The sequence below is a fragment of the Nyctereutes procyonoides genome, unplaced genomic scaffold, assembly GCF_905146905.1.
Source record: "Nyctereutes procyonoides isolate TBG_1078 unplaced genomic scaffold, NYPRO_anot_genome, whole genome shotgun sequence".
Taxonomy (NCBI): Eukaryota; Metazoa; Chordata; class Mammalia; order Carnivora; family Canidae; genus Nyctereutes; species Nyctereutes procyonoides.
This window is the reverse complement of record NW_026575134.1, coordinates 12,442,827-12,457,515: the sequence shown is the minus strand read 5'-3', so window position 1 is coordinate 12,457,515 and position 14,689 is coordinate 12,442,827. Positions and strand designations below refer to the sequence as shown.

At 44.1% G+C, this 14,689-nt stretch overlaps 1 protein-coding gene across 1 annotated transcript in view; it reads right to left on the bottom strand.

Moving 5' to 3' along the window:
* LAMB1 (laminin subunit beta 1) overlaps window positions 1–14,689 on the bottom strand; it is a 69,952-nt gene that overhangs the window by 46,646 nt on the left and 8,617 nt on the right. The window contains exons 6-12 of the mRNA XM_055301044.1: window positions 10,217–10,405; window positions 10,065–10,128; window positions 6,006–6,208; window positions 3,866–3,986; window positions 1,941–2,129; window positions 1,202–1,381; window positions 956–1,068 (exon numbers count right to left, since the gene is read on the bottom strand). Coding sequence (XP_055157019.1) covers window positions 956–1,068; window positions 1,202–1,381; window positions 1,941–2,129; window positions 3,866–3,986; window positions 6,006–6,208; window positions 10,065–10,128; window positions 10,217–10,405 — 1,059 coding nt within the window. The remainder of the gene's footprint in view (window positions 1–955; window positions 1,069–1,201; window positions 1,382–1,940; window positions 2,130–3,865; window positions 3,987–6,005; window positions 6,209–10,064; window positions 10,129–10,216; window positions 10,406–14,689) is intronic.

Genomic DNA, 14,689 nt, shown 5'->3' with positions numbered 1-14,689 from the left:
GCCTTGAGCCGAAGGCAGGCGCTCAGCCGCTGAGCCACGCAGGTATCCCAAGGCGTGCTGATTTAAATCAGACTTCCAGAAATTTATGTTAGGACTCTCTCTGGATATATGCAAATATTCATATTTACAGGTCATAATAGAAACACAATTTGGATCAGTGGACCCCCCTCTCACAAATTATAAAGGAAATCACAAGAATGTTATAAAAGATACAGGGTAATTTTAAAAATTACTCTTGTGATTACTCTACCCAGGATCACTACAGTGAACTTTTTGGTGTATTTCCTTCCAGATTTTGTTCTTCTTGATGAAATTTTTTCCTACACAATCAAGATACTACTCACATCCTGTGGTTTTATTTTTTTTTATACCGGCATAAGCATTTCCTCACGTTATTGTCGTTTTCAACGGCAACCAAATACCACACCATGCAGAAGCCCCCAAATTTACTTAACTATTTTCCCCACCGTTGCTTCCAAGTTTTTTGGCTATGATTAGTACGAGATGCAATGAATCTTCTGCTGAATACATCTTTGTCCAATTTTCTGCTCATTTCATTAGGAAAGATTCCCAGAAGTGGGATTACTGGGTCAAAGGGTATGCGCATTTCTACAGGCTACTGATAACATACTTCCAAAATGCTTTTTTTTGCCAAGTATGAGCCAATGTGCATTTCCATCGGCAGCTTAGAAGACCAGTCCCTCTTTATGTCCTAATAGCCAGCCCCATTTTTAAAAATGTGTTGATTTTGTCTATAAAAATGGTATTTTGCTGTGGTTTTATTTGACAATTCTAACAGCGATGGCGAACATCTTGCCGAAAGTATTCATTAGTAATTCTTTTGTGAGTCGTTTGCGCCTTTTAACATTTACACATAAGGGTGACCGTAGACTCTACAATACTCAACGTGTCCCATTCACAAACCACCCTTCCTGGGTAATTAGGATCCACTTACCAGACACTGGTCACAATGCTGTCCTGTCACCAGACGCTTACAGTAGCAGTAACCGGTCTCAGAATCACAAGGACTCCCACCAGGGATGGTTCCCAGAGGATTGCAAGCACAAGCTTCATTAAAGATAAAATGAAGTAAAGAAACACAAGACAAGTGAGTGCAAGGGGGAGTCCGGATTTAGAAGTGCAGACTACACTGGGAACTGCGAACACGAGAACTCCCCAACACTTTCACGGGTGTACTCACATCGACAACCGAATGGATCCTCAGCACTTAAACCGTAGAAGCCTTCTTTGCAAATTTCACAATGTTCCCCTTCCACGTGTAATTTACACCGGCACTGACCAGCAATGAGGCCGGTGGAAAAATCAGTGTGACCGTCACAGACTCCCTCATTCTGAGATCCAGCTGGGTCACAGGTACACCCTAAGAAGAACCAAAAAAAAAAAAAAAAGGACCAGGTAACAATGTGTGTGTTTGTATAAACACATATGTCCCCTTCACCCACATGTCCCAGAAATAGACAAAAGACGACAGGACTGCCAGGTCCTACTTCTTCTTCCAGCATCCTACACAGCACTTAAAGCTGAGTAGGACAGGATGAGCACTGGGTGTTATTCTGTATGTTGGTGAATTGAACACCAATAAAAATTAATTTATTAAAAAAAAATTAAAAAAAAAAAGCTGAGTAGGGCACCTGGGTGGCTCAGTCGGTTAAGTGTCTGCCTTCGGCTCAGGTCATGATCCCAGGGTTCTGGGATCGAGACCCACATTGAGCTCCCTGCTCAGCGGGGGTCTGCTTCTCCCTCTCCCTCTGCCCCTCCTCCCTACTTGTGTGCTCTTTCTTTCTCTCTCACTCTCTCTCAAATAAATAAATAAAATCTTTTAAAAAATAAATAAAGCTGATGCTCGGGAGTCCCAAGAGAAAGATGGTGACCATCTGACTACTCAAATAGGCCCTACGTCATGACATCTCCCCACGTACGTTCACAGAGGTTAGGGTCTCGGACATCTCTCTCCGGATGCTGGAAGTAAAACGGCTTGCACTGCTCACAGTTGCGTCCCATCGTGTTATGCTGACAGTCATCACACACCCCTCCAGTGACGTTTCCAGTGGCCAAGTACACCGCCATGTCGAAGTGGCACGAGCTTGAATGTTCATTGCAGTTACACTCTGCGTGACAAGACCAACGTCAAGAAGAGCCTTTGAAATCTACTTACTAATAGAGGATGGGGTTGCTAGGAAGAAGCTCATTCTGGAAACTAGGGATGAAGTTCAGGCAAAATAGCAACTAACAATTAGGCGCCCATGAAAAAGGACACATCTACCTGACATCATTTTGGAGACCTTCAAAGCGTGAGCTTTATGAACCACTAATCTGTCCTATTTGGAAGAGAATGGGCTAAGGAGTAAAAAGTAGGAAACCTCTGGGGAAAGCCCCCTTGGTAGCTTATCAACAGAAGGCTGCCACCATGTGGAAGATGCCTCTGGGTTCCTAGGGGTAGGACCAGAACGTGTCGCTCCAGAGAATCTCCTAGGTGACACATCCTAGGAAAGCCTGTTTGGGCTGCCAGCTTAAAGGAACATGGTGTGAAGGCCTGATCCTCTTCCCCTCCATTCCCACCAGCACACTCGACTGGGCTCTTGAGTGAGAATTAAGGTCTGCTGAACAGCCATCTGGCAGCCTTCTGGGCGTACTCTGACCACCGGGCAGTCCCCGTGGTCAATTTGGCTTTAATATCATCTCGCTCTCTGCTCAGCGACACACGTGGGCTCTTGTCTTCTCAAAATGGCTCAGCCCCCCCCCCCCCCCGGGGGCTCTGCAATCTGGCCTCCTCTGTCTCCACCTACAACACAACCTCCCATAGAATGGGGCTGGGTCGTATCCATTGACGCATCCTTGGTGCCTAGCAGAGAACTGTCCTTGACACTCTGGTTGAATTAAACCTTGGAATCAGGGATGCCTGGGTGGCCCAGTGGCTGAGCGTCTGCCTTTGACTCAGGGCATGACCCTGGGGGGTCCTGGAATTGAGTCCTGCATCCGGCTCCCCTTAGGGAGTGCTTTTCCCTCGGCCTGTGTCTCTGCCTCTCTTTCTGTGTCTCTCATGAATGAATAAAATCTTTTACAAAATTAAATAAATAAACCTTGGAATCATTTCCCACTGTAGACTCTGTGTTGGTCATGAGACCATCCTTGGGGCCTTATGCTCTGTGCAGTTCTCCTTATCTGAACTCCTTCCCCTTTACCCACCCTCTTTCCCTCCTGCCTCCTCCCACCCCTTTCTTCTTACCTAAGCAATCTTAGCTATCATCAAAGGCTGCTGGGTGGTACTTACAAACAATCCTTGATCACACCAGCCCTCACTGGTTTCTGAACTTTTAGAACAGTCCTCAGTGGGGGAAGGGGCAGGCATGCTGCTGCCCAGAGGGGAGGAGGGTAAATCAGAATCACTGTGGGGAGAGGGGGGGCTGGGGATGGCAGGGGACAGTTTCAAACTGCACCTCTGCCCAGAGAATACCCTGGGGCTGGCTGGCTGGAAGCATGCCAAGGGCTTTAGCCAGGCTGGGCAGAAACAAGGCCAAAAACTCTTGCTCCATATTTCTCAGGCCTTAATGGTCTATCATGCCACAGTTTTCTTTCATTTTTCTCTCACCATCATGTTGCCTTCAAGACAGGTACGACGTCAGGGACACATTTCCGCCTTCTACCAAATGTGCCGAACACATGGCTGCTGTTCTGCATACTAACGCTCTCGTTAAACCGAGTGGATATTGGTTTCCTAAGAGTACCCGGGCGAAGCTGGCAGCAAGGTAGTAACTTTTCTTCCTTTTGCAGACTCATGTTTGCAATCAGCAAATGGATACCAGAATCCGAACGGATTCAAAACGTCCCTCTGTTGGAGACTTACTTTTACAGGCGTTGCTGTTTCGACCCTCGGCGGGTCTCCAAGGTAAATCGTGGTAGAAATCCATGCACTGCTCACAGTTTAAGCCCTTGGTATTATGCCTACACATGCAGTGTCCATGAACCTTGAAAGTCAGAAAAAGAGGAGGGAGCAAAGTGAGAGAGATGCTGCTGGCCAGACTTTCTCCATAATCAGTGGGAGATGCAAACCCCTTTGCATGTGGATCCTCATCTCCAGCTCACCACAATGAGGATTTGTCTTTATTTTGTCCCTCTCAGCAGTGAGCTCTGCCTGTTTGATGGTTCCAACTCCCATCCCTGGGAATGGTTCCTATTATAGGACAGCTGCTCAATACATATTTTATGAAAGTATCAATGAAAAGAAACCCAGATGAACAAAATCAGCCAGTTAAGAATTAAAAACCAAAAGAACCAGTTACTTAAGAGTTAAAAAAAAAAAAAAAAAAAAACCTTTATGCCCCAAAGAAACCTATTTTAAGAGAAATCAGCAAAAGCTCTAATGCAGAATTAAATATACACACACCACCTGGAAACCAACTCCCATCACTGCAAGTTTTACCACCACGCCACCTAAAAGAATGGGTTGTTTGCTTCTTTTGTTTTTTGTCCCCAGGCAGAGCACTCCATTGTTTCTCCAACCAAAGTGGGATTCAAAATATTAATCATTTACTATGTTTGCATTTACTTTTTTTTTAAGAAAGGAAATATAAAATCTCAGGGAAAAAAAATTATTTTGCTTTATGAAGGGCCCAGGAGGTGCTCTTCTGCACTGCGTCTCAGGCAAGATACACCTAAGCCCCAGAGGCAGGTAAAAGATAAATTCTTTCAGTCTCCCAAATATGCGTGTACCTGGGCACCTCACCTTAACACTAGTTTCTATAGAATGGAATTCAGGAACAGGACAGACAGGTCTGTCCTGGACTCACCTTGACAGGAGTGCAGTGAGCAAAGGAGTAAGATCGTCCCCTTGCAAGCTAGTTTTACAGAGAATAGAGAGACACTTGCAAAGCACACACCATAGGACTCCACACGGTCTGAATCAACAACATAATGTTCCATGAGAGCTGTGACAGCGACAGGGCTACAGGACATTAGCTACACGCCAGATTTGTTCTGCTGAAAAATAAACATTATCTACCTAACAGTCTCTGAAAGATGTAGCAACAAGATTACAAGGACATGTCCTCCCTTTAGGCTCTGCTAAAAACACAACTTTATCCATGGCAAGTGTTCTAACTGGAGCAAATGGAAAGCAGTTCAGACAGTTGAATGCACTCAGTCCTGGACCCTCTTAGATGAGGAGTAACAATCTTTGAAAGAGCAAATAGCAAGGAATGAAGACACACTCTTCATCAAGGGAGGCCTAGTGGCTAATAATGGAAAGAACCCACGAGCAGAGTCCAGAGAGCTCCATTTGAATTTCCATCAGCCACTTCGGGCCCTTCTCACAAGGACAGTTGGTTGAATAAATCCCGTTTGGCTCTAAAATCCTACAGATCTATAATAATTACCAGTTCACTTAGAAAGTTGGCTAAATACCCTAACTTTATCCATTTGGCAAATCACCCCAATCCCCAATTTTTAGAAGTACATGAATTGATAACACAGCCTAAAAGTGGGAAAAGAATGAAACTAGAAAAAACACATAAAGAAACAAAGCCCATTGGATTCCTAAATCATATCCCATGGTTCCAGGTTCAAATGTCCTGGTTCTCCGGGCTGGGCTGGTCACTTTATGCCTCGTAGCATAAAGAAGGGAATGCTTGTGATGTCTAATCTCCCCTAATGGAAAGGAAGACATGATGGCTATTTAGAAAACTTTTTAATCTTTATTGACCAAAAAAAAAAAAAAAAAAAATCTATGGTAGCAGCAACTGGCTGCAACAATTTCCAAAAATTAATTCATTGTCTCTGACACGAGCAGCCCTTATATTCTTCTCATACTCCAAGGAAGTTAGCAAAGAGAAAACCAGCCATCAACCACCAGTATGATGCAAAGAGCTAAAAGTCAGTCTGGAAAAATAAAACCCTCGAAACTGTGGAAGGTTTAAGGTAAAACTAGCTTCAAATTGCTTTTTGGAATCATCCATCTAAAGGAGAAAGCCCCCCGAGTGCTTGCTTACCATTCCTTCTACTTCTTCACTGAATCCCTCCACAGGGGCGCATTCGCTGGCATGTCCGTAGCAGAAGCAATTTCCTCGAACCACCATGTCATAAACTGCGTAGTAATACTTCTCTCTGATTTCCATCCTGGAATCCAGAAGGTTATCTCCCAAAGTGTGTAGCTTCACAAACTTGATTCTCAAGTTGGTGATTTTTAAGAGATCTACGAAGGTCACCAAGAAGACGAAAAGTCTGAGCAAACGAGCAGGGCTTCTTTTGCAATTATATAGCCTCTCTTCTCTTTATAGAAAGGCACAACAAATAAAAACGTAAGTTAGACGTTACCCCCTTGCATGATCTAGACGACCATACCAGTAATGCTTAACATAACGTGACAGCCTCTGGAAGAAAGGAGGGTTATGATCTCCTCACCAGTGTAAAAAGAACATTGGGCTGTTTCAGGAAAAAGCGTAAAAGCAGAGAAAATGAAGAACGCAGCTGCAGGACTGCCAAAACCCATCGGCCCACAGTGATCTGAACTATTGCAATGCCATCAGGTGCCCACAGCAACCAGCGTCGGCCCCAAAAGCAGAGGATTCCATTCAGGTAGGAGAGGGTTTATCAACACACTCCAATTCTCTTCATTATTATAAGATAGTTAGGATGAAACATTTTTGTGTTAATTTTTGGAGAAAAAAATACTATCTGAAATTTCCCACCACATAGATGAAATCCACGTTGCTAAAACAGATTTAACACTATGGGGGGGGGGCACCTGGGTGGCTCAGTGGTTGAGCATCTGCCTTCTGCTCAGGGCATGATCCTGGGGTCCTGGGATCGAGTCCCACATCGGGCTCACTGCAAGGAGCCTGCTTGTCTCTCTGCCTATGTCTCTGCCTCTCTCTCTGCGTCCCTCATGAATAAATAAAATCTTTAAAAAAAATAATAACACTATGGAATAACCCCTACCTAGGGACAGAAGATCTCCACCACATTTTTACATGACATCAGAGTCCCCCCATTTTTTGTTCTATTTTGATGTCTGTAGTATGACATAACGATAAAGGAGCCCGGTATTAGGAGGTTGGGGCAAGTTGTTTTTTTTCCTAAATATTAAGTTACTTGTAGATCAATTTCTCTTATCTTTTCTTCTCCCTCCTGGGTCTATAGATGTATGCTTATCATAGAAACTGGGCTACCATTTAGCGTCTACAGTCACGGGATAACTCAAGGGCTAACTGTTCATCCTTCTCCACCAGTGTTTCCATCAGTGACTAAGTTGCTCTTGTTGAAGTGGACCCCAAAAGACTCATTCGTCCCTCAGTCCTCCCCTGTCCTATGTAGCCTAAAATTACTCCTGAGCTTTACTTTCATTTGTGCTGATGCATTCTCATTTCCAACCCAGGACTACAGGGTGTTGGCCCCATGCATCAGAGACTTTCAAAGCCCAAATACAATCTTCACTACTTACAATACATGCATCGCTTACAATGAAGACTATAGAAATGGCTGTGGGTTGAAAGGGAAAGTCTGTGAGTCCATGCATTAAACTTAGGCTCTTTGTAAAATCAAAAACTAAACAGAGAAACCCGTGGTACTACTTAGCTGAATGGAATTTATGAATGCCAACATTTCCTCCTGCACAAATGCTCCTGCACAGAACGAGCACAAGCGCCTATTGACGAGAGGCCAGATGACAAAAGCCGAAGAACAGCTGGAGTATTTAGAAGCCCTTGAACCGATCTTTGTGGAAGCCCTCAGAAGAGCAAATGTGTGCCCTCCACTCTCTCCTAGCACAGTTAAAAACAACCGAGCCCTGTATGATGGACTTTTGGTGTGAGGCAAAAATCCCTTTTGAAGTAAGGCCCCGAGGTCCCAACCATAGGGACAACTAAAGAGACTTCAGTTGTTCCCTTGAACACAAAGTCAATCACAAGCATCATCAGTCAAAATGGATGCCTCTCGAATACAGAAATAGATTTTCTGATGCCGTTTAGCAACGAAAGACAAGAGAATTGTCATGGCGGGGCGTTACCCAAGTCCCACAAATTTCACCTACAAAGGAGCCAACCATGAGTCCTCTTAGGACTCCATGAGCAATCTGTCATGGAGCCCATGTGGACATTCCCCACAACTGGATTTTGAGAGCAGGGGGCGCAGGCTTCACAGCTCGCCCAGAAAAGGCACGGGGCTGGAGGTGCCATAAATATTTGCTTTATAATAAATGAGTAAATTACAGACCAGAGATGGTCTGGGCTACATGTAAAATTAATTTAAGTGGGGAAAAAGCACTTTTCTGGCAATATTGCCTGGATGTTTTCCAATTTACTCTTCCAAGTTTCACGCTGGGTGGTTCTATGGGGCCCTGGTTCCAAATAGGGTCATCCTCAGCTGGAACTATCAGCAAGAATCAGGCCTGCCTCTGCTCAGCTGACCACACCTTAGTAGCAGAAGAGCTACTCTCATCCCCTCCACTCTGAGGTACAGGCCCAGGCCACACTGGTGGCAACATCAAGACCAGCAGCTGCTTCAACTTGCTGAACACTTTCTGTATGGCAGGCATGTCTGGAGGTCATTTCTAGAACTCATTTTCCCTCCATAACGATGCTCAAGTCAATATTACTGTCTCTATGTATGGATGAGAAAAAAGAACCTTAAAAAAACCAGGTTTAAGCAGCTTCCTTGCTCAAGGTCACAGAGCTATGATCTGTTGGAACTGGGATTTAAACCCAGGTCTGTCGGACTCTAAATCCCAGTCTTTCAATTAGTGCATAATTTGCCTCCCAAGATGATCAAACTGTAATTTTGTAATAATAGAAGCATGGTTGTCACATGTTGGAAAGAGCCCTAAATTTAGAATCATAACATGGGTTCAGGATCTGTCACCTTACATACACTATTCCAACTCTCTGAGCCTCAGTTTACTCATCTATTAAATGGAAATACTACCCTCACCTTACTGAGTATATTGAGCATGGCTGACACTTTTGATTCCTGCCTACTTCCCGTACTCTTTCTTCTTTTCTTCCTTTGACAAGAAGAGTCCTAGGCAAGAGTGTGAGAAGGCACGTGGCCACCTAGTTAGAGAGGTTTCCCAGTGTGTCCTGAGGTTGGCCATGAACTAATTTTGGCCAACAGGATATGAACAGAGGTGATGTACGGCTTCTATGTTATTTGCCCTCTTCTTCCTCCCATTCCCATAGGTTAAGACAACAGCATGGTAGTGCCGATCCAGCTCCAACCATGTAGATAACGAAGACTACAAGACAGAAGTCTGTCTGTAGTGGGTGGCCTAACTGCTAGGGTTGCCAGATATAGCAGTAAAAATATAAGCTGCTCAGTTAAATTTGAATTTCAGGTAAACAATATTTTTTCAGTGAAGTCTGTCTCAAACATTACACGGGGCATAGTCACACCAACCACAAATGTTGCGTGGGATATCCTTGTACTAGTCACAAATATTACATGGGATCTAGTCATGCTAAAAAAAAATAACTTGCTGTTTATCTTCAATTCAAATTTAACTGGGCATCATCCTTTATTTTATCCAGTAAGCTTACTTGTAGCAATTGAGCTACCCTTCTTCTCTGGAAAGCCCTCTTGATGATTTCATAAGAGAGAGAGAAACTCCTATTTTATTTGAGCCACCGTATTTTGGGGGACATTTTGTTACAACAGTTTAATCTATACCCTAATTTACATATATATAAATATAATGTATTTATAAGAAATATATATAATTTGAAATATAAAATGTTTATATAACTTACATATATTACATTATTTAACATATATTTTACATATATTATACTGAAAAATAAAATAAATATGGTATTATGACCAGCATAATTGTTTGAATACTTATGACATAAATCTTTTACTCTAATCAAAACGTGTTCCCCATCAGCAAGGACTTTGATTCCTGCCAATTTTAGGAGCCTATGATTGGGTATTGTGGAGATAAATAAAGAGGGTGGATTTAGCACTGAATATTTAGATTCAGGGTAACAGTGCTCTGGGTAAGAGTTCTTCCATGATTGCTGTTTTCCATCAAAGCTTTTATTCGAAAACAAGCTTACTCTGTATCCTTGGACTATAAGGATCTTCTATTCTGAAAGCAGGATCTAAAGCACGAAATATCACCTAAAAATAGATATAAGAGTAATGGGTATTTTTGCAATGATCAAAAAGGATTTGTAAGTAGAATGTAAAACAAAAAAAGCAAACAAACCTCTCCCTCCGTTGAGGGTTCAATGTCGGAATAGCGAGAATCACAGATTATATCATCCACTTTCTTCATGGGGCCAGTGGAAATGCCTGGAAACGAGCTCTCGCAGTCATAGGCAAAATATCTGTACACGCCCCAGGTTTTCCCAAAGTCAGACGATCGTTCTATCAGCATAGCGGCAGGCCGGAATGTCTAAAGGTGGGTTAGAAAAGGCTCATTTCATGTTTTTTTTTTTGGTAATCTGGTTTTTTTTTTTTTTTTTTTTTTTTAATGTCAGATGAACATATCACTCAACTGTGTGCCACAAACCCTGACTGCATGTGGTTGGTATTTTGGGTTGTGGCTAGATTTCGAATACTTCAGGCTGTTCCATGGAGCCTCCTCTTGCAGGCAAGTGTTTAGCCTCGAAATGTTGCACTTTCTCCCACCCTAACAGAGATGAGTAAGCTGTTTCTCTTTAGGAGCTGATTATAAGTGGGACTGAATAGCAAAAACTCTTTGGTATAGGCAGTTGGCACCCATTAGGCTGCGGGCTTGTTCTTCATTTATTCATGTAATCATTCAACAGATGTGCAATGACTGTTGCTCAGTATCGGGCAGTGGTCTGCAGGCCACAGATGGCCCAATGAAGCACATAGGTATAAATCATTTATGATACAAAACCCCATAGTAGGGTCTCTTGCAGTGTGCTTCGAGGAAGGAGTAACAAACTCGCTATTCCAGTCCCCAAAGAACTGAAACAGAGACTTAGACAGATGCTCGTACATGAATGTTCACAGCGGCAGTTCACAATGGCCAAGAGGCAGAAACAACCCAAGTACCCATCAGAGATGAATGGATAAACCAAACACAGCATATACATCCAAAAGAGTATTCTTCAGCCATAAAAAAAAAAATTCGATACTTCCTACATCATGGATAAACCCTGAAACCATTCTACTAAGTGAAAGAAGGTAGACACAAAAGGGTAGATATGATGTGATTCCACTTATAAAGGAAACGTCTCGAATAGGCAAGTACACAGAGACAAAGTAAATGAGGGGTTTCCAGGGGCTAGGGGAAGGGGGCCATGGGGAGTTATTGCTTAATGGGTAGAGTTTGGATTTGGGGTGATGAAAAAGTTCTAGAAATACATAGTAGTGATGGTTACATAACACTGCAAAGACACCTAATGCTACTGCACTGTATACTTGAAAATGGTTAAAATGGCAAATTTTGTATTATGGCTATTTTACCACATACACACAAAAGCTAGGGAATGCTCCAGAGCATTTCAGGCATCAAAGTGGACCCTAAAAGGGTAGGTGTCTTCCGGGCAGTGGGTAGAGGTGGCTACAGGTGGCAGAAGAGGTTGGCGAGGGGAGGAAGGAATTGGTTGGCCATGCGAAGTGGTTTCCTTTATTTTTTCGGCCATGAAAGGGAAACACTGAAAGATTAAGTGAACAGAATGAAATGATCAGACTGTAATTTCAGCATGGTTCTCAGACATGGAAAAACAATAAAAAAACCAAAGAGACCAAAAAAAAAAAAAAAAAAAAAAAAAAAACCAAGAGACAAGGAAACCAAGTGAGAAGAAAAAAGAGGAAGGTCTTAACTCCAGCATTACAGCATGGACAGAGAGAAAAGGATGCAACAGGCTGCTCCGAAAATTTAGGGGACTTAGTAAAATATATTGAGTTGTACCTGCTGATCAATCAGGTTTCAGTGGAAAGGGAGAGAAGGAGAGAAACATGGGCACCTGAGCTTGGACAGTGGCGGGGGGCGACTGTACTGCTAACAGCAAAGCCACAGAAGAGAAGGAAGCCATCTGGTTTTGGACTGGTTACAAGTGAGACATCCACAAGGGGACGCCTACTGGACAACTGGAAGCTGGTCTGGCATCCAGCTGCATGAACAGAGCTTGAACCACGGATTTGGGAATCACTGTTGGCGTGCAATATTTGAAACCCCCAAAGATTTGATTCCCCCCTCCACCGAAAAGTGAAGGGCAAGATTAAAGAGTCAAAGTCATCGCTCCAGAAAATGCATCAACACGGGGCTAGCCAAAGAAGGAAAGAGAGTGGAGCCAGGAACCTTCATTACATCATCTCTTAACCTCCTGTTATGGCCGAATGGTGTCCTCCCCAAATTCTTATGTTGAAGACCTAATCCCCAGCCCCTCAGAATGTGACTGTATTTGGAGATAGGGTCTTTAAATAGGTAATTAAAGCAGAATGACGTCTTACAGTGGGCCCTAATCCCTTGTCACTGGCATCCTTATAAGCAGCAGCAATTAGGATATGGACATGTCCAAGGGAAGACCAAGAGAAGAGAAAAGAAAGACTGCCATCTCCAAGCCAAGGAAAGTCTGGGCAGTGGAAGGCATGTTCCAATGCAGGGGGTACAGAGGGCGGTTGGGCCGGCCCAGCAAACAGAACCCCAACAGACCCTTGCTTCTGAATTAAAACCAATGCTTGGAAGAAACACTCTAAATTTGAGAGTTTTTTTTTTTTTTTTAAATCTTTTTTTTTTTTTTTAATTTTTATTTATTTATGATAGTCACAGAGAGAGAGAGAGGCAGAGACACAGGCAGAGGGAGAAGCAGGCTCCATGCACCGGAAGCCCGATGTGGGATTCGATCCCGGGTCTCCAGGATCGCGCCCTGGGCCAAAGGCAGGCGCCAAACCGCTGCGCCACCCAGGGATCCCTAAATTTGAGAGTTAATGGTGAGACTGGTACATTCCCAGGCCTCCTTCTGCCTTCCTTAATAATCTTGATGGCCCTTTTCATGGATAAAAGGAGACAAGGGTAAGAAAACGGAACGTCACATTTTCAGATTCTTTGACTTACTACTTGCTTGGGTTTTTTCATTTTTACCTATTCCAGAATATAAGAAAATGATAGTTGATTAAACTTGAGAGTATGAGATGAAGGGTTTTTAAGTAAGGGGGGAAAAAAACCAATAATTAACTCAGCCATCAGACCTGCCTCTTGGGTGGTGACATCTGGGGACAGCCCAGCCTGATGTCTCTGTATCAGAAGTGAGCAGAGGAAAAGCCTTACAGCAAGTGCTGGCTGTGCCTCCTTCTCCCTCCCTTCTGGAAACTTCTGAGTCCCAAAGGGCCACTGATGAGTTATCCAATTTCTTGTGGAGTTAGCAAGCTGCTGGAACCCAGGGCAACACTGGTCTGTTCAGAGTGGAGGCCCTTCACCCTCTTCGCTTACACATCAACCTGCTACCTCTGAATTTATACTCAATGAAAAGAGCCACGATTTTGGAAACAGCGTGTAGATATTTCATAGGTTTCACTGGTGCACGAAAACCCAATCCACCTAAGCCAGCAGCTACCTCCATGGCCAGCGTGTGTTCTTCACCACCACCTGCTCCTGCCCTGGCTCCTGTCGCTCTATCAGCAGGCTCCTGCTTCCACAGCTTGGACATCCAAGAGACCTTTGCTTCATCCCATTCCTTGCCCTCCCGTCTATTGTTCTGCTTCTTATCCTTCTCTGATTTGTGGCTGAATCTTTGATTCCAAATGGTCCAACTGAGGACTCCCAGGAAAGTGGGTGAGGAATCTCCAAGGCAGTCGTGGAAGTGGAGGGTAACAGTATGGTAGCAAGGGGATCGTGTGTGATTTGAAAAAGCATTTCTGGTGATACTTCCAGGGTGAACTGGCTTCAGGGGTGGCTCCTTCCTACATGAGAGCCAGGCCCAGCTGCACATGAATAGCAGGTGCTCTCCTAGGTGAGCCCCTCGTCAACACAGACATCAACAGGGGCCTCCCCATGAGCCTCGGTTCTCATGGTCCCAGGCCCTCCTCTGTTTCCTCTCGGCCACCTTCCTTGATCTGCAGTCAAATGCTCTACCCCTGAGCTATACCCCCCACCTTCTCGGCCACCTTCCTGAAATCCAGTCTCATTTCCTTGTCAATGGCTCCCTGTTTCCTATACAGTTCACACCCCTTAGCCAGCAGGCCCAGTCCTTCTGTCATCTGACTCCCCTCCCCCACCGCCTCAAGGCACATCTACACCTAAGAAACCCTGTGTGAAATGTCCACCACCAGGGCTTTGCTCTCAGACGGTGTCCTCTTGGCAGAATGGTTTTTCTTCCACGTCCTCCCACTGAGATCCTGCTCAGCCCTCCTGGCCCGGGTCAAGTACAGCTCCAGACCTCTCCTCATGAAGCTTTCTCCTTTATCCCAGGCAAGGATTTATCACCCCCCTCCTCCATGCCCAGAATGGACACTGTCTGAACTTCTGCTAGGGCACTTAGCACACTCCAGGACAGAAATTATTTGCAAGTCTACGTTCCCCCCTTTTAGTAGATGGGAAGGTCTTGGAGAAAAGCAATGGTGGTATCTTTAAAATCTCCCATAGGACCTAGGGCAGTTTCTTACAAACAGAAGACGGCTGAATTCCTTTATCCACTTACTCATTCAGTAAATATTTGTAGAGTAAGCACTATCTGCTAAGCATCAGCATATGTAAAAATGATCG